General features: G+C 39.1%; 1 protein-coding gene across 3 annotated transcripts in view; it reads left to right on the top strand.

The window, feature by feature from the left end:
• armc2 (armadillo repeat containing 2) overlaps positions 1-18,628 on the top strand; it is a 139,382-nt gene extending 120,754 nt beyond the window's left edge. For all 3 annotated transcript variants that reach the window (XM_063040798.1, XM_063040797.1, XM_063040799.1), the window contains exons 14-18: positions 3,310-3,432; positions 4,439-4,552; positions 8,178-8,310; positions 8,512-8,672; positions 16,131-18,628. In XM_063040798.1, the coding sequence (XP_062896868.1) occupies positions 3,310-3,432; positions 4,439-4,552; positions 8,178-8,310; positions 8,512-8,672; positions 16,131-16,303 (704 nt within the window). In that variant the 3' untranslated portion in view covers positions 16,304-18,628. The remainder of the gene's footprint in view (positions 1-3,309; positions 3,433-4,438; positions 4,553-8,177; positions 8,311-8,511; positions 8,673-16,130) is intronic.
• The last annotated feature ends 4,115 nt before the right edge of the window (positions 18,629-22,743 follow it).

The raw sequence follows: 22,743 nt of genomic DNA, 5'->3' as shown, positions 1-22,743 counted from the left end.
CTTGGAGTGATAACTTTATTCATCCCTATTCTAAACTGAAAATTGTAGCTTCCGTCTGCTAACTACATTCATATTTGCACTGAGAAATATGCAGTCTTGTGCAAGCGACTCACAGATGTAGTGTGGGTATATTAACTGTTCTAAACATCTGACCACTTTTTTGGCTATCATGCATTTGTTAAAGTTTTTATATTTGAAGAATACTTGAAGAAATGTAATTAGCAGAGTTGGTTTTGATGCAGTGTGGGTAAAACATTGTAAAACTGAAATCTGGACCTGCAATTTTAAAGCATTGGTAAATCTGTAACCAGAGAGTTGTATGAATGTGATTGTTGCTTTGCTTCTCATTCTGGTATAAAACTTTCAGATGTTTCATGGCACTGTTCATGTTTATAGAGTCATAGAATTATACAGCACATAAGAAGCCCTTCAACCTATAGTGCCCACACCAATTACACCCATTTACACTATTCCTACACTAATCCCATTTTATTCTCACCACATTGCCATCAGCTTCTTCCAGATTCTAATATATACACTAAGAACAATTTACAGTGGCAAATCAACCTGCCATTCAAATACCATGTTGAAATTATGTTTTGTATTAACCATGTGTCATATTGTGCAACATAGTATTCTGCTATGTTGAGTGGGTTGATTATTAATGCTACAAATGGGTTAACAATTCAATGCATTTCCACAGCTACAATTCTCAGCTAAGACTGTCAAAACAAAACTGTTAATTTTCTTATTATTGCAGTTTGTGGAGCCATGTTCTGAGAAGGTATTATATAAATTACAGTTCTTTCCAAGTGAAATTGACCTGTGTTGACCTGTGCAACTTATTCCATATATGCTAGTTTCATTCCATAGCAATGGTCCTGTTCTAAATGGAAAAGTTATTGAGAGGCTACAGACTTCATCCAGTTGCTATTATTTGTTCCTTTTTTATACATTTCTCCATGTTTGACATAGTTTGAGCTTGAGAACATAAGCATAATAAAAGTGTCTAGACAGGTACTTGAATTGCCTCAGTATGGAGGGCCAAATGCTGAAAGAAGAGATTAATATAGATGGGTGGAAGTGGTGGGCCAAATAGCCTGTTTGCATGTTATATGAATATGACTTTACAACATAAGACACAGGAGCAAGAGTTTATAGAGGCTTGACCTTCTTCTATTGATCTTTAAATCTGCTCTACCATGCAACATGGTTGATCTCCTATCTCAATTTTCTTTTACTATTTCAATTTCTCTTGATTCCTCACAATATCCAAAAACAAATTCATTAACCTATTTTAAATGATTCATCAACCTCTAAATGAAGAAAGTAAGAAAACCAAAACTGTATATTTTACTCAAGGTGTGGTCTAACTAAGGTCTTAATTAATTGCAATAAAACATCTTTATTCATGTACTAAATCCTCGTGAAATAAAGGTCAACATGTTACTTTCTATTCTTAACACTACCTACACCTGCATGTTGGCTTTATGTAGAACATCAACAGGTTCTTTGAACATTAGTATTATCCATTCTCCTACTATTTAAAAAATATTCTGCCTTTCTATTTTAAGAACCCAAAATGGATAACTTCATATTTTCAGTGCTATATCACAGCTGCCATGTTCTTGTCACTAACTCAGCTTGAAAATATCCTCTTATAAGTTCAAGTTTATTGTCTTTCAGCCATATACCTGTACATGTACACCGACAAACAAAACAACATTTCTCCATCCAGACCAAGGTGCAAAATGTAGTACAGTACCTATAACTCACACACAACACAAAGTAATATTGCCACAAGTAAAATAACAAATAATAAAATATATTCCAAAAGACTGATATTTAGCTCAAGGCGCATTTACAACACAAATTTAAAATGTAAACAGTATAACGCTATTGGCGCTTCATATTTGATGAGACCTGTCTGGTAGCAGTAAGTTCAGTAGTCTCATGGCCTGGGAGAAGAAGCTGTTTCCCATCCTAACAGGCGTTGTTCTTAGGCTACAGTATCTCCTCCCTCTACCAAATTTTGTATTATTAGCAAATTTCAAAATGTGACATTTGGTCCTCTTAGCCAAATTATGGACAGAACAGCTGGGACCTGAACAACCTGCCAACCTGGGAGTGATGGGTTTATTCCCACTCAAACTTCTGCAGGAATGACTGAAAATTTCATTTGCAGTACGAATTTAGTTATACATACAAGTTGAATACCCTTATCTGAAATTCCAAAATCCAAGAACGTCCGAAATCCGAAGTTTTTTTTTGAGCCACAAGTGGAAAATTTCACAAGGTGCTGGGAAGGTTCCCAAGTGATACACAGGTCTCTGTGCTCCACAAAAAGTTCTGAGAAGTGACCTCACATATGTAATGAACAGAAGTTAATGCAAAATAGAAAAACACTGCATAAAGCGAAAAATGAATATCTCGATCATCTATTGAAAGAGTCAATTCATCAGTGTCGGAGTGAACATGTGTCGCTTAGAGGTATGCTGATAATGAAATAAAGATCTAGCAAGATGAATATTCAGCAGGCAGGTTGCAGAAATTTAATAAAAGGCACAGCATTATATTTTTAAATTTCTCTGCTGATCGTGAAGCAGCAGAGAAATCCATTGATGAATTTACTGAGATCGTCACTGATGAAAATCTAACACCAGAACAAGTCTACACTGCTGATTGTTTTTATACCTTACATAAAACCTAAAAAAAAGTAAAATACAAATACGTTGTACTGTAGCTTTTAATCAAAACATGGCATTGTTTGTTGTTGTTCAACAGCTGATACAGGTGTTCTCCCGATGTGCTGTGCTCCTTTTGTTACCCTGCACACATTATAGTTTCATTATATTAATGATATATAATAACTTTTACTGTTAAGTACATGTGTGTGATGAGCAAGTGTAAGGCAAAGTCTGCTTACCAGTAGCACATATATTCAGTCAGAAATGATGGCAACCCCAAGCTATTTCATTATATATTCCAATATCCGAAATCTGAAATACTTCCAGCCCCAAGCATTTCAGATAAAGGTACTCAACCTGTATTCAGTTAAATGATCCTTGGATCAGCTATATCTGTGACTTGCTGACAGGAGCTACGTGTTAAGTATTTGAAATTGCTTTCTAACCTCCATAAATGAGTCACTATGCAGCTGTTACTCTCCACCTTGTAACACAAGTAAAAATTTTGCATCATGTGCACTCAAGACATCCAAATTTTACGTCTTTTGGAGTTAGAAATTGGAGCTATTTTTCGATTGCCAACCCGATTGATAAGCTTATTTTTCTCTTTTGTTTCAACTAGAATCGAACGAGGTTGATGAATGCGAAGAACTCATGATGAATGCCGCAGCAACAATTAATAATCTGTCTTACTATCAAGTGAAGAACTCTGCTGTCAGGGCCAGACAGCTGCACATAGCTGAATGTACGTGTATTACTACTGTGCTCCCCACTAGTGCCCTCCTATGTATATTGTTGTGTAGTCTGTCGGAATTAAAAGGCACTTCATTTAAGTCGTCTGATGATTCAACTTTATATTCTTACTTTTCCGCTTACCTAATATTGCTGAATTCAAATTATGGCTCGTTCAGTTTCTTGGACCAAAATGTAATTGAATTAAGAGGAGCTGACTGAATCTTAATGGCTAGTATCATTGACTATGGCCAATCCATTTGATCCTTAACCTACTCATTAAAATTGGTATTGTAGTATAAACAACTGTCTGTGTCAGTTGCATTCAAGTCAGAAACCATCCACAAGGGTTTACCACTCAGTTTGGGATCTTTTTGTTATCTATCTCATGCACTCTGTTTTCATTTTAGCCTTCAGCAAATGATTCACTCAAGCTCAAAGCAGTTGCCTAAATAGTTCTGTTAGCAGTATGTTATATTCATTCTCTCCTTTGTCCAGTTTACCACACTAATCTCTGGATTTAGAAAGCATTTTGCTTAGATTCATAGTGGTTAAGGGAAAGGAATATTATGAAGGTCCCATAAACATTTGTAGTGGTGTGCCCAGTAACAGGAAATGATAGATTGTTGCTACGAATCATCAAGTCCACATGTCTGCAGCATCATGGTAGCACTTGAGAGGCTATTAGATATCAGAATGGAGGGATATGGACATAGAGTAGGCAGAAAGGATTAGTTTAGTTAGGCATTTGATTACTAATTTAATTAGTTCAGCACAACATTGTGGGCCGAAAGGCCTGTTTCAGTACTGTACTGTTCTATGTTCTAAGTACCCAACAGGTCAGGCAGACTCTATGAAGAGAGAAACAGAGTTACCATTTATATCAGTGATCTTTTTCACTTTACAGATACTGCCTGACTGTTGAGTATTTCCAGCCTTTTTTCCATTTTTATTTCTGATAGATCAGTGTTGCAGTGTCATTTTATCCATAACCCAGATCTTAATTTATCTCCCTTTAGTAATGATGAAGCTTCTGTTGGGTAAAAGTATGGATGCAATTTTGGAAGGTGCTCGGGTGTTTGGAAACCTCTCTCGGTCTAAGGAGATTCGTGACTTCATTGTACAGAAAAATGGTAATAAGAGAATACATTACAGTCAGATTACTGAGACATAATGCAAGTGAAATGTCCATTGTTAAAAATAAGTTATTTCTGTCACATTCAGTCTGATTCATGTTAATTGATTGAGTTTCCTTGTTTGCACAAATATTGATTTTGACTTTCACTAAAATTTGATTTGAAAACTGATGCTTAATTTTAACGACAAACAAGAGAAAAGGAAGATGTGTTCAATGGTTGGGAGGATATTACTTGGATGTTACATGGGATGTTAGAAAATCAGCATTTCCTTTGCAATCCTTAAAGGTTTCAATCACAGTACGTGCTGTTTTGATTTTTTGATCTTCTGTATGTTTTGTGTAAAATAAAAATCGTTGTGATTCACACAACATAGAGCAGTATTTCCCCATATCTTTGATAGAGTTATTTATTTTTGTACACAAATTGGGATTTGTTGAGGTGGTTGGAGACAGAAGAAGCCAAGCTTCTGCAGAGTGCAACTAAATGGCATCTGCTTTTGTACCGTAGAGAGTTTGTGCACTTGAATAATAAAATATTCATGGAGTTCCAACGAGTTCAGATGGTGTTTCAGATGATATGTCTTTGGGTGCTAGATTAAATTTCCTAACACAGGTGCACCCAGAACTATGTGCTGAGCCCATTGCTGCACACTCTCCTCACACATAACTGCACAGCCAAACACTCAAGTAATCAAAGTTCAAATGAAAGTTCAAAGTAAAATTTATTATCAGAGTACATACAATCCATGTCACCACATACAACCCTGAGATTTTTTTTCTGCGGGCATACTTAGCAAATCTATAGAACAGAAACTGTAAACATCAGGAACTGTAAACAAATTGTGCAAATGCAAATATAAATAACTAGCGATATATAATGAGCATGAAGTAACAATATAACAGAGTCCTTAAATGAGTGTAGCTATCCCCTTTTGTTCAAGAGCCTGATGGTTAAGGGTTCATAACCGTTTTTGAACCTGGCACGACTTCAGGATTGAAGGACGTCCATTTAGAACAGAGATGTAGAGAAATTACTTTAGTCAGAGGGTGGTAAATCTGTGGATTTTTTTGCCACAAGTGGCTGTGGAGGCCAAGTCATTGGGTGCATTTAAGGCAGAGATAGGTTCTTGAGTTGGGATGACTGGAAGAATTGGATCAGCTATGATTGAATGGCGGAGCAGACTCGACGGGCCGAATGGCCTACTTCTGCTCATATGGTGATGTGAGTCATGAGACACTTGTACTTTCTATCTGATGGCAGCAGCAAGAAAAGCCCGTGGATTAGGTGGTAAGGATCTTTAATGATAGATACTGCTTTTCTGTGGCAATGTTTCATGAAGATGTGCTCAATGGTTGGGAGGGTTTTACCGTCATGTACTGGGCTGAATCCACTACTTTTTGCAGGATTTTATACTCAAAGACTTGTGTTCCCATACCAGGCCATAATGCAGCCAGCCAGCACACTTTCCATCACACATCGATAGAAGCTTGCCAAGGTTGTCAATTATATGGTCAAACCTCCGCAGACTCTGAACAAAGTAGAGGTGTTATCATGTGTTCTTCACAAAAATATTTATATGATGGATCTAGGACTGGTCCTCGGAGGTAGTGACACCCAGGAATTTAAATTTGCTGACCCTCCCTCTTCTGATCCTCCAATAATTACTGGGTATGGACTTCTAGTTTCACTCTCCTGAGGTCTACAATCAGTTCCTTGGTTTTAATGACATTGAGTGAGAGCCTGTTGTTGTTACACCACTCAGTCAAGTTTTTAAACTCCCTCCTGTATGCTGAATCACATTGTCGTGCTTGTGGATAATATGACAATGGTGGGGCTCATCACTGACAGGCTACAGAAAGGAGGTGGAAGATCTCAAGGCCTGGTGCCAAAGAAAACCCTCTTCTACAATGTTAACAAGACAAAGGAGATGGGTATCAACTTCAGGAAAACTAGCACCACTCACACCACTCTTAATATCGGTGGTATAGCAGTAGAAACTGCAAGCAGTTCAAACCACTGGGAGTGGACAACCTCTGACGGTCCCAGAACACAACCTACACAACAGGGAAGCTCAGCAAAATCTCCACAGGAAGACTCTTCAACGGGAGTTAAACCTGGTACCAGCCTACCTGCCACGCAGAAAGGTTTCAGAAAAGGGCAGGGTAACATCAAGAAGGATTTCACCTACCTTGCTCATGGATTGTTTGTCCCACTCCCGTCAGGGAGGAGGCTACATAGCATCTGTGCTAGAACTACCTTCCTGTCAGTCACCTTATGTACAGACACTCGTATGCCAAGCGTCACTTTATGGACATATAGTCAATCTATGCATATAGGCTGTCTTATGTATTTATATTTATTATGTTTTTTTATTATTATGTCCATTACCTTATTGTGTTTTTTTGTGCTGCATTGGATTTAAAGAAACAATTATTTTGTTTTCTTTTACACTTGTGTACTGGAAATTACATTAAATAACCTTGAATAACTGTTGAAAGTCTGAATCAAGCATGCCAGCTGATGGATAGCACAACAATATGCCAAGCAATAGTGGGTTAATATGCAATAACAATATGTTTAAAATTAGCCACAACTTCATTTATTAATTCTTCATTTTTATCCTCTTAACATTTAAAATTAGCCAACTTTGTACACCTGTCAATTTATATCTCATTATGACCTTCATTTAAGTCTCTCACCAGAGAAGGGTCAGAAATGCCCAAGCTTAATTCACTTTGCACCTTACAGTAAGGGGAGGGACATTCCATTCTTGTTCACCATCTCGGACACCATCTCGGACATTTGGTACTTAAAGTGTAAAATTAATGTAGCTACAAGTCATTTTTGATCATTTTTTTAAAATGAGCCATCTCAATAAATATGTAATCAGTTGGAATAACAACTCAGCTTTTTTAATACAGAATTGTAACCAATTGAGCAACATCACCGATAAAGATGGAAGATTAGTTGAGATTAGAGAAGTTTCCAATTCATATAACTTAACTGGTACAGAATAGACTTAATTGAAAAGCCAACTTGACAGATGCTAGGACTCTTGTTCTGAGATAGGTCATGAGTTCAAGACCCATCAGTGCTTCAGCACCTTGATTTGTGCAACGACTGTGTAATGAAAAGCTATACTTTGAGGTTCTGCTATTGGATCAGGCATTTCTTTGCATGTCACAATTGACAAGATTAAAAACGTCTGTTCTCTCCAGAGATCGGCTAGAATGTGGAACTTGCCATTGCAATACAGAGCTGTTAAAGCAAACAGTATAAGTGTATTGAAGGGATGAATAAGTACTTGAGAGAGAAGAGAACAGAAAGATATGTTGCTTAGCTTAAATGAAGGAGACTTCTTTGAAGCATCAAAATTGTCGGAATGCTTCTGATTTGATATATCATAGTATGTAAATTATCTGCTGCACATTCTCAGAAAAAGACTTTTTTGAAATTGTAGGTCAATGAATGTGAAGTATTTTGGAAATGCTAGATTGCTGATAGAATAAGCTTTTACAGTACTGTTTTACACGGTTGGGAAGCACATTCTTACCTGTTTGATATTAGTAATTATTACAAGAATATATAAATATTTTACTAAAATTATTTTGCATTTCAGTGTATCAATTTATGATCACACTACTGGATGCTAAGCACCAAGATGTCTGCTTTGCTGCTTGTGGAGTACTTGTAAATCTTACAATTGATGCAAGCAAACGTCCCATTTTAAAACAGGATGGAGGGATTAAGAAGTAAGTTGAAATATCTCAGTTTTCCATCCCAGTAAAATGAATAATCAGTGGTGGCAAACTAATTTACTGCTTTACTTATGAGCTAAGTCCTAACATCAAGATTAAATCTGCAAATTATCAAATTTTATAAACAAGCTGGCAATTGGTGTCAACCATTCAACAACATCCTTGTTTTAATACATTGTGTTTTCTTGACTACAGGTTAATTGACTGCTTAAGAGACTTTGGGCCTAATGACTGGCAATTGGCTAGTCTGGTTTGCAAAACATTTTGGAACTATAGTGAGAAAGTAATCAATGCTGCGATGAGCTTTGGAGAAGAGGAGACTGGAGAACTATTGCAACTCCTTTCCGCATATCTAGGTATGAAATGTACAGTTAAAAAATGTACCAAATTGAAAAACATTTTTGCCTGTTGTGGCTCTTGTTGCTTTCTTACATATACTCGGTATGATATTTATAAAAGTACACAAAGCTGATATCTTAAACTGCCCTCCAACCTGACGAACTAGTGCTCCTGGTGTAGTACCCGGTATACCAGTGAGACTCGCTGTAGATGGGGAGACTGCTTCGCCGAGCACCTACACTCTGTCAGTCAGAAAAAGCAGGATCTTCCAATGGCCACCCATTTCAATTCCACTTTCCACTTCCATTCTGACGTCAGTCCATGGCCTCCTCTACCTCCACGATGAGGCCACGCTACGTTTGGAGGAGTAACACCCTATATTCCGTACGGATAGCCTCCTACCTGATGGCATGAACATCGATTTCTCAAACTTCCGGTAATTGTTTCCCCCTTCACTCATCCCATTCCCTCATTCCAGTTTCCCTCTCTCACCTTATCTCCTTACCTGCCTGTCACCCTCCTCCGTCTTCCCTTTCTTCCATGGTCTTCTGTCCTCTCCCATCAGATTCCCTCTTCTCCAAACCTTTATCTCTTTCCCCAATCCACTTCCAGCTCTTTATTTCACCCTGCCTCTCTCCTGGTTTACCCTATCATGGACTACCTTGTACTTCCCCCACTTTCTAACTGACTTCTCATCCCTTTTTCCAGTCCTGATGAAGGGTCTTGGCCCAAAACATCAACTACTTACTCTTTTCCATTGATGCTGCCTGGCTTGCTGAGTTCCTCCAGCATTGTGTGTGTGATGCCTGACTGTCTAGATTTTGTGGGTATTCTTTCACTTCTTCCCAAGAAGCCAGTAGTGAACACTGACAGATCTAATTAGAACTAGCCTAAGTAGTCTCAGCAGGCTCATTATAAACTGACTTAAGAGGAGTTTCCATTTCTGATATACCCTTTCATGAAACCATAAAAAGGACCATGAGCTAGTCCACATCAAGGGATCAGAGGTAAACAGGGTCAGTAACTTTATATCATTCCAGAGGATGTGTCCTGCAACCAGCATGTAAGTGCCATTAGATTAGATTAGATTATGAGGACTCTCAGTCCTCGTTTATTGTCATTTAGAAATGCATGCATTAAAAAATGATACAATGTTCCTCCAGAATGATATCACAAGAAAACACAGGACAAACCAAGACTAAAATTGACAAAACCACATAATTATAACATATAGCTACAACAGTGCAAAGCACTACCATAATTTGATAAAGAGCAGACCATGGGCACGGTAAAAAAAGTCTCAAAATCCCGATAGACTCATCATCTCACGCAGGCAGCAGAAGGGAGAAACTCTCCCTGCCATGAACCTCCAAGCGCCACTAATTTGCCGATGCAGCACCATTGGAAGCACCCGACCACAGCGGACGCTGAGACCGTCTGAAAAGTTCGAGCCTCCGACCAGCCCCTCCGAGCACCATCCTCTGCCAAGCACCTTGACCCCGCCCCAGCTGCCGAGCAACAAGGAAAGCTGAGGACTCAGGGCCTTCTCCTCCAGAGATTCTGGACCACACAGTAGCAGCAGCAGCGAAGCAGGCATTTCAGAAGTTTCACCAGATGTTCCTCTGTGCTCTCATGTCCATCTCCATCAAATCAAGATTGTGCATGGCACCCTACTTGACAGATAACAGACATCACCACCGGAGTGGCCGCTGCGAGCTGCGTCGCGCCGCCATCTTCTCCTCCCGCCATTACAAAGAAGATATAGCACCAGCTCTACTTTCTTTGAAGTTTGCAAAGATTTGGCATATCATCTAAAAATATGGCAAACCTCTACTGACACACAGTGGAGAGTATTCCAACTGGTTGCATCATGGCCTGGTATGGAAATACCAATACCTATGAACAGAAATGCCTACAAAGAGTAGTAAATATGGCTCAGTCCATCACAGGTAAAGCCCTCCCCACCTTTCAGCACATCTACATGGAGCACTGTCACAGGAAAGCAGCGTCCGTCTTCAAGGAACCCCACCACCCAGGCTATGCTTTCTTTTTGCTGCTGCCATAAGAAATGAGGAGCAAGAGCTTTAGGTTCCACACCACCAGCTTCAAGAACAGTTATTACCTCCCATCAGGCTCCTGAACCAGAGTGGATAACTTCACTCACCCCAACACTGAACTGATTCCACAACCTATTGACTCACTTTGAAGAACTCTACAACTCATGTGATCTCTATTTATTTACTACAGTATTACTATTTTGTTTTTTTCTTCTTTGTATTTGCACAATTTGTTGTCTTTTGCACATTGGTTGACTGTTCATTTTTGCGTGCAGTTTTCATTAATTTAGTTTAGTTGTGTTTCTTTATATTTACTGTAAATCTCAGGGTTGTATAAGTTGACATATGTACCTTGATAATCAATTTACTTTGAACTTTGATTTTTTCCTACAACATACTTTTACTAATCTCCCTACGAATTTAGCTCAAATATATCCTAACCCAACCAGCAAACAGCTCAAGGATGCTGGCTGTGGTCCAGCTGAGATGAAACCATTTATCTTAAACAGGTGTACAGTGCTAGTGCCTCAGGGTCCTGAAGCGTTCCCTTCTAATCAATATAATGATTCCTGAATTTGCTCACCTTAACATGACCCACCACATTGGACTTTCATGACAAAGCGATGGTATGTAGAATTGACTTTCATGACAAAGTAATGGTATGTAGAATTGGAGTGTGGTGTAGGAATGGATTTAAAGGTGACGAAAGATTCAAGAAATTTTCCTGGATACCAGAAAGTATAAAGCGATTTTTCACAGAAATGGGTGTTTTTATACATTCACATACATGGTTGGAGCTCAAAAACGGGACACTATATGCAGATTATGCAAAAGTGGAAAATGTAACGATGTGGAGAAGTGCACTGAAACATAACAGAAAAATCGCTTCCAGGTTGTCTAAAATTTAATAGAACAAATGTGAGATGGTTCATTTTGGTAAGAAGGGTTGTGGCAGTTAATAAAACTGAATTTCAGAAGTGAAAAACTATATTGGGCCTTTGTAAAAGACTGCAAGTAAATTTTGTGTATAATCATTTATTTGAGTAAGACTAATATATTTACATTACCAAAATTAATGTTATTTTTGAATGAATGCTGTTGTTATTCTAGGTACTAGTTCCAGTTTTCCCTGAAATTTAAACAGGAGGTACTAATTTTCCTGCAGAATGAACATTTGTGAGACTTACTGTCAGTGAAACGTTATGGCTAAATGTTTTCTAAGTTTAAAAGAAACACTACCAACATGTCTGTAATGGCCATATGCTAAAAACTATACATACATAAGAAATCAAAGTAAATTCTGGTGTGTAAATTATGAAACAGTAGTTAATTTTGGTTGCATTTTAACTATTTAGATCAGGATTTCTTCACCGGGGTTCCGCGAGAGATCATGAAAAAAAAACACATCATCTTTTGAAGTTCGCACAATGTGCAATGCTGGTTCGCGCAGTGGTGGGTAATGACCGACAGCCCCGTTAACAGTCTCCATAGAGCTCTCTCAGCCCACTATGGCAGTGTGCAGTAGCACCATGTTTATCTGGTTGAATCCATTCTCAGTGTTTGACATGAAATATTGATCATTGGTGAGGGCTGTATTGCTCAAAGGGGAGGATGGTAGGCTGGTAGTTGGTGAGCACTGTATTGCATAAAAAGGATGGTAGGATGATGAGGAGCGTGAAGTGCAGTTTCTGAACATTGAATGAACTCACCCATTTTTATATCTTATTAACCCCTGTGTTAACCCAGACATATCTGATGGTCCAATATGGTGATTTTTGAATTACAATCTTCTAAGTCATTTCACTGCACTAGTGCAATAACGAACACGAAAAAGTCAGTATTTATAATGAAAGCTACTTATCAATGGATTTTACATGGACCGGTTGATCCACGTTGTCCTATTCCATTGTGCCTACTCGCCAGCAAACAACTTACAAATATAGTAATGGCTCCAACAAAATTGAAAAGACATTTAACTGCAGCCATATGGCATATAAAAGTGCTGGTTATTTTAAATGGAATCTCAAAACAAACAGAATAAATCTTTTGTTAATAAAATCAAAGTCAGTAAAATGGTACAGGAATTAAGCTATTCAGTAGCAGAATTTATTACCCAGAAAAGGAATACTCACACAGTTGGTGAGAACCTAATAATGCCAGCATGTAAAATTATAGTGGGTAAAATGCAGTATAAGAAATTGAAAAGATTTCACGCTCAATGATGACGATGGCCGGTTCTTCGCTTGCGAAAATCAGGAGGGAAGAAGAGTTCTCAGGAGTGACGGCATGATCTTTGGTGCCTGTAGAGGCCAATTTGGGATCTGTGTACTCTGAAACAGTAGGGACATGGGAACAGCTGGGATCCTTCCTACATCTCCTCTTCTCCTCAGCAGTTGCTCTTCTGGATTCCTCAGAATTCCTGGCTGTGCCATGGATCAGCTTTCTCCAGCGGTCTCTGTCACAAGCCAGCTGCTGCCACTCATTGACCTCGATATTTGCCTGAGAGTGCTGCTGCTTAAGTTGGTCTTTGTACCTCTTGCGCGGGGCACCACGATCTCTCTTGCCCTGAGAGATTTCTCCGTATAGTACTGCTTTCAGTAACCTGGAGTTGACCAAGCGAGATACATAGCCCAGCCAGCAGAGCTGCCTGAGCAGGAAGGTGGCTTCAATGCTTGGAAGTTGAGCCTTCTTCAGGACCTCATTGCTGGAGACTGGATCCTGCCAGCTGATACCCATGATGGAGCAGAGGCAGGGCCGATGAAGGTGCTTGAGCAACCCAGTTTGTTTGCGGTACAAGACATAGACTTCAGAATCAGAATCAGAATCAGGTTTATTATCACCATTTGTATAGTAGTGTTGTGACGACGGCAACCCTGTACACCTGGATTTTTGTGGATGGATGCAGCTGGTTGCACTTCCACACACGTTTCTGGAGGCACCCGAAGGCACTGCTAGCTCTGGTGAGCCGATTGTCAATGTCCCTTACGTCGTTGGAGATGACGCTGCCCAGGTAGGTGAACTGCTCAACCATGGTGAAGGGTGATCCAAGATGGGTTGTAACCACCACGAGGAGGCTTCTGATGGAGGATCATTGTTTCCTTCAGACTGACCGTTAACCTGAAAGCCCTTGCAGCCTTGGTAAACTGACTGCAGCCCGTAGCACGTCCTCTGTGTGTGTGAGAAGAGCACAGACATCCCCATATAGTAACTCCAGAAGGCGCTCTCCCATTGTTTTTGTTCAAGCGAGAAAGTGGCCACTCTCAGTGCGCTAAGTTGACGTATTGATGGCATGTTACATGATGCTAAATAGGTTTGTGTGATGAACTGAGGAACAGCAGCTTCTCTATCCAGGTTGATGAGTCAACAGATTTCATCAATAAATGTCATGTTGTAGCATTTGTAAGATTTGGAAATGATGGTGAGATTCAAGAAATTTTTTTCTGTCGCAAAGAGCTGCCAGACACAAGCAAATGCCAAGATATATTTAATGTTATGTCTTCATATTTGGAAACAAAAGGCCTGTCTTGGAGGAACTGTGTTGGCATCTGTACTGATGGTGCCCCATCAATGGTTGGGTCCATGAGAGGTTTAATTTCTCTTGTTAAAAAAAGAAAATCCTGACATTATCACAACACAGTGCTTTCTTCACAGAGAGGTGCTGATGTCAAAAACTCTTGGAGATGAAATGAAAAAGGTTCTGGATGATGCTACAAAAATGGTTAACTTTATTAAACAAAGACCAGTTCACTTGAGAATGTTTAAAAAACTCTAAAAACCTGGACAAAGAGCACACCCACCTCCTGCTACATTTAGCAGACATTTTTCATCATGTGAACCAGTTGAACAAGTCTCTGCAAGGCTCTGGAGAAAATGTTTTGGCAAAATTCTTGGATTTAAAAGGAAACTGAATCTATTGCAAAAGGAAATCTTGAAATGTACCCACTGCTGCTTGGGCTTAAGAGTGAGGAAGGATCAGAAAGTCTCGAATCTTATTGAAAATCACCTGGAAGAACCGTAGAACAGAATTGAACAGTATTTTTCCTCTTGTTCAATACAAGTGTATGACTGGGTGAGGGACCCTTTCTCTGAATCTTCTGTTCAGCCTGAGAACTTGAGTTTGAGAGAAGAGGAAGATGCAGTCTGATCATGCAGTCAAGATGAGATTTACTGACCTGTCCCTGAAAAAGTTCTAGATTTCATTGAAAGAAGAGCATCCTGCCATTCATAGGAAAACAATGAACATTTTGCTGCAGTTTTCAACTTCTTACATGTGTGAGCAAGCTTTTTCTTGTTTATCAAGCATCAAGAGCAAGGATGGAGATCATCTCATTTCAGTTGAAGGAGAAATCTGTGTATGCTTATCTCAAGTTTGACCCAAAATAGAGTGTGCAGCAAAAAAACAAGCACAGGTTTCACATGCAAGGCCTATATTTGAGCCTGATCATGTCAATTAGTAAGAACGTGTTTTTTCAAAGTCTCATATAAATTTATGTCTTAGGCTATATTTTCATTCATATTACTTTGGGTTACGGTTTTTAGTAACTTTACTATTCATTTTGTAAATAGCATTGATTAAAATCAATTTACAATCTTTATTTAAATTTTATCTACCGAGCAAAATTAAATCCCATTTTGGCTTAAGCCAGTTATTTAACGGAAATTTATTATTTGACTTATGAGTTTTTAAAATTTATGAAAGGAGAAGAAAGAGATTAATTTCAAGGAAGGTAAGCTAAGCTTAACAATCTGTTTTTTCTCAAGAAAGTTTGTCTAAAATTCATTCTCTACTCAAAAGAGTTACAATTACTTTTGGATTATTATATCTACAACTTACAGATCACGCTAATGTATCATGAGCTGTAGATATAAGAATTTTTATGCAGGGGTTTCCCTGAGACTTGAAAATTATTTCAAGGTCTCCTTCAGGGCAAAAAGGTTGAGAAAGGCTGATATGGTTTGTTGCTTTGCTGAAGTTAATTGCAGTTTGCATTATTCTTATAGGACAATAATGTTTAAGCACAATAAAGAATGAAAACAATTCCAATAAAGATAGATCTCATAAAAATGAAAAAAAGCTCATCTTGAATTTAGAAATCTGTTACGACATTTTTAAGGTTGCCACTAAATTACCATTTTAGCTTAATTTTTTTTCAAATTGGTACTTGATCACTTGCAAATCATGAAACCTTGGAGTTAGGAAAAAACTTTGAAGAATTCCTTTGTTACTGTTAGACATGTTTGCTAACATGGAAAGTGGAGCCTTTGGCATCTTTCCTTCTCCAGTTGTTAATTGTCGATATAATTGTCTCCCCAGTCGATTGTCTGATATAATATTAATTTTGATTTAGATTTTAAATTCTCTGTAAATAACTACCAACCTTTTCTAAGAGTATATATCTTCTTTCTTGCATTTCCTAGATGAAGAAATTGCCTTGGATGTAAACGTGAGTGTTTCAGATGAACAACTTATAGAACATCACAAAGTTTGCTGGGAATCTGAGTTTGTTCCTGTGGCCCAGCAGCTACTACACAGGATTCAGCGTCATCACAGTCCCTTAGAAGCTTTACCATACTCTCCTCTACAAAATTGATCCTCTTGCAATGATTTCTTCCAAATATATATTGTGGTGAAAAACAATGCTTATTTTATTTGTCACAATGGACCTTCATTGCTGAATTTTGACATCATCAGCCATCATATCCCTGTCGGATCTAAATAGAAGTGCTTCATTTGCACTTTGCTTGGTAGTTTAATTTACTCATGGACAACAACAATCACAAAATCTTGAAAATCTATCATTTGAGACCTCTAAAATTAGTATTGTTTAATTGATGCAATATTTCATAATTAACAAACTGGTTTCTAGAGGCTGGCATTTGACCTTTGCATTATGGTTTACCTTATGTTAATGTACAGTGTAAGATAAGGTACAGGTCGGAAAACTATATTTTTGTACATTATAAATAATTCTCACTGAGCTCAAACAAAATCTTTTGTGGTACTCTAATGTGTTTAAGATTTTGACTGTTTGTTTTGCAGATAACAGAATAAAAGTTGAATATTTATGTCTTTATAAAGACTTCTTAGAGCAGTAAATGCAGTAAGTCATCAAGTAGAAAGATATAGAATCAAAGGATTTTTGCACAACTCTTTGCATTGTATTACAATAGTAGAGGGATTTAATCTCTGTTAATTAAACAAATTAGAATATGTACATCAGCTATGTTGACCATTAAACCATTCAATGGTCCTGAAAACCCATTTTATTTATCATTATCAAAATTTCCATGGTGTCAAACTTGGTTCCTAATGATTGGAAAGTAGTAAATATAGTCCTGCTGTATAAGAAAAGGAGAGAGGAAATGGAACTTGTAATCAGTTAGCTCAACTTCACTAGTAGAAATAGATTGTATTATGAAGGTAAAGGTAGTAGAGTACTGTGGAAGTAGTAGTAGATTTGGCAGTCATCAGGGTCTTTTGAAAAGGGACTCACATTTAAGTAACATGTTGAGTTTTCATAGGTCGTAACTACAGAATGGAAATGGGGAATACTGTGGTGCATTTAGACCTTCAGAAGTTCTTCAATTAGGGGCCACACACGGAGGTATTAAACAAAATTAGAACTTGTGGAATTGGGGGTAAAATACTGGAGAATAGTTAATAGACATAAAACAGAGAGTAAGAATAAATGAGTCATTTTTGGGTTGGGAGCCTAAGATTGATGCTGTTGAGATTGGCACTGGGACTTAGTTGTTCAGATTCAAGAGCAAAGACTTGGATGAGGGGTCATATATGATATATTTAAAGTTTGCTTATGATACGAAGCTGGGTGGCACTTTGGATTGTGAGGATGCAGGGGGGGGGGCTTTGGAAGAATATGGACAGTCTCAGGTGGCATGGTAGTGTAATGGTTAGCACAGTGCTTTATAGTACAGGCGATCCCAGTTCAGTTCCTGCTGCTGCCTGTAAGGTAGTTTGCACATTCTCCCCATGACCGCGTGGGTTTCCCTCAGGTGCTCCGGTTTCCTCTCGCAGTCCAAAGACATACCCGTTGGTAGGTTAATTGGTTATTGTAAATTGTCCTGTGATTGAGGGATTGCTGGCAGCGTGGCTCAAAAGGCTGAAAGAGCCTATTCCACGCTGTATCTCAAATCAATCAATAACTAGCTAATAACATGGCAGACAGAATGTAGAATTGTACTGCATAGAAACATGCCCTTGGCCCACCAAATCTGTACCAACCATCAAACACCCATTTACACTAATCCTTAATCATTCTATTCTCCCTACATTTACATCAATTTACCCTGGATTCTGCCACAATTGCCAATGGCCAATAAACTCACCAGATGGGTGGCACTTTGGATTGTGAGGGTGCTTCTCCTCTACTGTTGTTGAAATGCTGGGGGGAGCTGGAGGACTCGAGAATTACCGGGAGCAAGTGTGAACTCCACACAGACAGCATGCAGTCACTGAGGCTATGAGGTAGGTCAATCTAGCTGTACCACCGTGCCAAATAATGTAACGGAAAATGTGAGCTTTTGCCCACTTTGATAGAAACAATAGAACGATGGAGTATTGTTTTATTTTTGAGATTGAAGTGTGAAGGAGTTGGATGACCAGATAGAATATGTAATTAGTAAGAAAATTTTTGCAGTTTTCCATTTCTGTCATATCTTCTTCAACAATGAACCGTGGCTTCTCGACTGTTGTAGATTTTATCGATTTCCCATACCTCTGCTCTCATCCTCTCTCTCACTGGACAGAAGAAGCATAAAGCAAAACAGAAATTCTGTGTAGTTTTTAAATGGAGAAACTAGGAATTATTGATGGCATACATGTGTCACTGAAACCCAGCAGGCAGTCAGAAAGGCAAATAGAATGTTGACATTTATTGCTGATTTGAATACAAGAATAAAATGTTTTATTACAAGTGCAAATGTGTAATTTTGGTCTCCTTACTGAAAAAAATTATACTTGCTGTAGTGGGAGTACAGTAAAAATTCACCACATGGGTTATCGGGTAACAAGTCAGTCATTTTGGAGAAAATAAGTGTGCTAAGCCCTTATTCACTAGAATTTAGAACTAGGTAGGGTAGGATTAATGTAAAAGCAGGTGCTTGATAGTCAGAAAGGCCTATTTCCATGCCTTGACTGTCTCATCGAAACAGGCATGATTTTTATGACTTGAGATGTACAAAGCAGATGTTCCCCATCCTCAGTATCTAAGATGGTGGGGAGGGGTTGGTGGTGGTTTAACATCAGTAAGACCAAGAAATTGATTGTGGTGTTCAGGAAGGGGAAATCAGGAGAACACACAGCAGTTCTCATCAAGGGATCAGCAATGGAAAGGGTGAACAGCTTCAAGTTCTTGGATGACATCTCTGTAGATCCATCCTGAGCCCAACATGTTAATGCACATGATGAAAGTGTACCAGCAGCTCTATACTGTTAGGAGTTTAAAGAGATTTGGTGTGCCCTCATGAAGGACCCTCACCATCCCTGGTCAAGCCCTCTACTCCATCAATGAGGAGGTACAGGAACTTGAAGACACACTCAATATTTTAGGAACAGCTTCTTCCCCTCTGCCATCAGATTTCTGAACCTTCTATGAACACTTACTTCACCATTTTGTTCTTTTTTGCATTATTTATTTCTCTATACATTTGCATTTTACAGTAATTTTTATGTATTGCACTGTACTGCTGCCGCAAAATAACGAAGTTCACAGCAACAGGACATTGACAGGATGCAGAGATGGGCTGAGAAGTGGCAGATAGAGTTTACTCCAGAAAAGTGTGAAATAATTCGCTTTAGAAGATCGAATTTGAAGGCAGAATGCAGGGTTATTGGTAGGATTCTTAACAGAGTGTTAGAACAGAGGGATGTTGGGGTCCATATAAATAAATTCCTCAAAGTAGGCATGCAAGTTGATAGGGTGGTTAAGAAGGCGTATTATTGTTGGCCAACATTAGTTGGGGAATTGAGTTCAAGAGCCATGAGATAATGTTGCAACTCCATAAAACACTGGCTAGAGCACACTTAGAATATTGTGTTCAGTTCTGGTTGCCTCATTATAGGAAGGATTTAGAAGCAGAGGAGATGGTGCAGAGATTTACCAGAATGCTGTTTGGATAAGAGAGCATACAATACGAGGGAAGCTTGAGTGACAAATTGAACTCTTTGGAGAGGAAGAGGATGAGAGGTAAATTCAGGGGGGATCAGTGTGGAAAGGGTTAGTAACTTTAAATTCCTTAGCATTATCATGTTGGAGGATCTATCCTGCATTCAGCATTTAAGTGCCATAACATAAAAGGCATAGCAGTGCCTCTACTTTCTTGGAAGTTTGCAAAGATGCAGCAAATCATCTAAAACTTTGACAAATTTATAAATGGACAGTGGAAATGTTTACTGACTGGTTGCATCACAGCCTGGCATGGAAGTACCAATGTCCTTGAACAGAAAAGCCTACAAGAAGTAATGGATACAGCCCAGTCCGTCACAGATAATGCCCTCCCCACCAGTGAGCACTTCTACACGGAGGAGTGTCCACAGGAAAGATGCATTCATTAAGGACCTCTACCATCCAAGCTATACTCTCTTCTTGCTGCTGCCATCAGGAAGGAGGTATAGGAGCCATAGGTCCTGCATCACCAGATTCAGCAACGGTTATTTTCCCTTAACCAGAATGCATAACTTCACTCACCCCAACATTGAACTGATTCTATAACCTATAGACTCACTCTCACGTACTTTCAAACACGTTATATTATTTATTTATTATTTTGGTTCTCAATGACTCTCAGGGCAGTAAATGGTGAGATGTGTACTTTGATAATAAGTTACTTTGAACTTTGATAGATATGTATAAGACAATTTAGATATAGGAGCAGAATTAGGCTATTTGGCCCATCAAGTCTGCTCTGCCATTTCAGCATGGTTGATGAAATTCCTTCAGCCCCAATCTCCTGCCTTCGCCACATATCCCTTCATGCTGACTAATCAAGAATCTATCAGCCTCTGCCTTAGTGTCTCAGCCTCCACGGCTGCCTGCTGCAACAAATTCCACAGATTCACCAATCTCCATCTAAAGAAATTCCTCATTTCCATTCTAAATAACACCACTCTATTCTGAGACTCTGTCCTTTGGTCTTAGACTCAACCACCATAGGAAACATCTTCTCCAATCTACTCTATTGACACCTTTCAACATTCAATAGGATTCTATGATATTCCACCCCCTGTTCTCCTGAATTCTAGTGAGTATAGGCCCAGAGCTGTCAAACACACCATCTTGTGGGTAGCCAGAGATGTTTTCCATGTGTTCCCTAGGCTAATTAGTGGGGCATAATTTTAAGGTGATTGGAGCAAAGTAGAGGAGGATATGCCAGAAGTAATCTTTTTAATATAGTAAATGGTGAGTGCTGGTAGAGGCAGAGCAAATACATTAGGGGAATTTAAGAAATTTTAAAATCAGCACATGGATGATAGAAATGGAGGTGTATATAGAAAGTAAGAGTTAGAGTATGTTAAAAGGGTCAGCAGAGCATCATGGGCCAAAGGCCCAGTACTGTTCTATAAATCAATAATAAACATAATATTGATATATAGACACCAAGAAATCAAGGCTTGAGAAATTTCTTCATTGTATAGTAGTCTTTGGAACCCTCTGCCATGGAGGACTGTGAATGTCCTGACGTTGCTTTAGAACTCAAATTGATTGATATCTGAACATTAGAGAAATTAAAGGATAAGTAGTGCAGGAAAATCGCATTGCAGTAGAACATCACCATGTTCCCATTGAATGTTGGAACAGGCTCACGGGATCTAATGGTCCATTCTTGCTCCTATTACTTGTGGTAGAACATAGAAAACCTACAGCACATTACAGGCCCTTCGGCCCACAAAGCTGTGACCAACTTGTCCTTACCTTAGAACTACCTAGGCTTACCCATAGCCCTCCACTTTTCTATTTCATGTAGCCATCCAGGAGTCTCTTAAAAGACCCCAGCCACCGGCATTCTATTCCACACACTCACCACTCTCTGTGTTAAAAAAAACTTACCCTTGACATCTCCTCTGTACCTACTTCCAAGCACCTTAAAACTATCCCCTCTTGTGCTAGCCATTTCAGCCCTGGGAAGGAGCCAACGACTATCCACACAATCAATGCCTCTCATTATCTTGTACACCTCTATCAGGTCACCTCTCATCCCCGTTGCTCCAAGGATTAAAGGCCGAGTTCACTCAACCTATACTCGAAGACATGCTTCCCAATCCAGGCAACATCCTTGTAAATCTCTGCTGCACCCTTTCTGTGGTTTCCGTGTCCTTCCTGTAGTGAGGCGACCAGAATTGAGTACAGTACTCCAAGTGGGGTCTGACCAGGGTCCTATATAGCTTCAACATTACCTCTCAGCTCTTAAACTCAATCCCACGATTGATGAAGGCCAATGCACCGCATGCCTCCTTAACCACAGAGTCAACCCGTGTAGCAGCTTTGAGTGTCCTATGGACTAGGACCCCAAGATCCCTCTGATCCTCCACACTGCCAAGAGTCTTGCCATTAATGCTATATTCTGCCATCATATTTGACCTACCAAAATGAACCACCTCACACTTATCTGGGTTGAACTCCATCTGCCATTTCTCAGTTCTGCATCCTATCAATGTCCCGCTGTAACCTCTGACAGCCCTCTACACTATCCACAACACCCTCTATCTTTGTGTCGTCAGCAAATTTACTAACCCAACCCTCCTTAATAAAGGTCTTATCTTTATTAATGTTCTCACACAATAAATGGTGGGGTAGCTGGAGCTCAATAGTTGAAAGCATATTTGGGGGTTGAAACTCTTCTCCCCCCCCCCCCAATACATCAGGATGACCAGTTGAAGAGCTGTAACCTGGATCACAAACTAGGAAATCTGATTAACAGAAAAAGCATTTTAGGTCATATGATGAGCATATTGGCCTCCTTCCTTACTACAAGATGATCTGGAAAAAGAAATCAGAGCTATTACAATTTGAAC

This window comes from Mobula hypostoma, chromosome 2 (assembly GCF_963921235.1).
Source record: "Mobula hypostoma chromosome 2, sMobHyp1.1, whole genome shotgun sequence".
NCBI lineage: Eukaryota > Metazoa > Chordata > Chondrichthyes > Myliobatiformes > Myliobatidae > Mobula > Mobula hypostoma.
The sequence above is the reverse complement of the archived record's forward strand: the minus strand, read 5'-3'. Positions and strand labels throughout refer to the sequence as shown.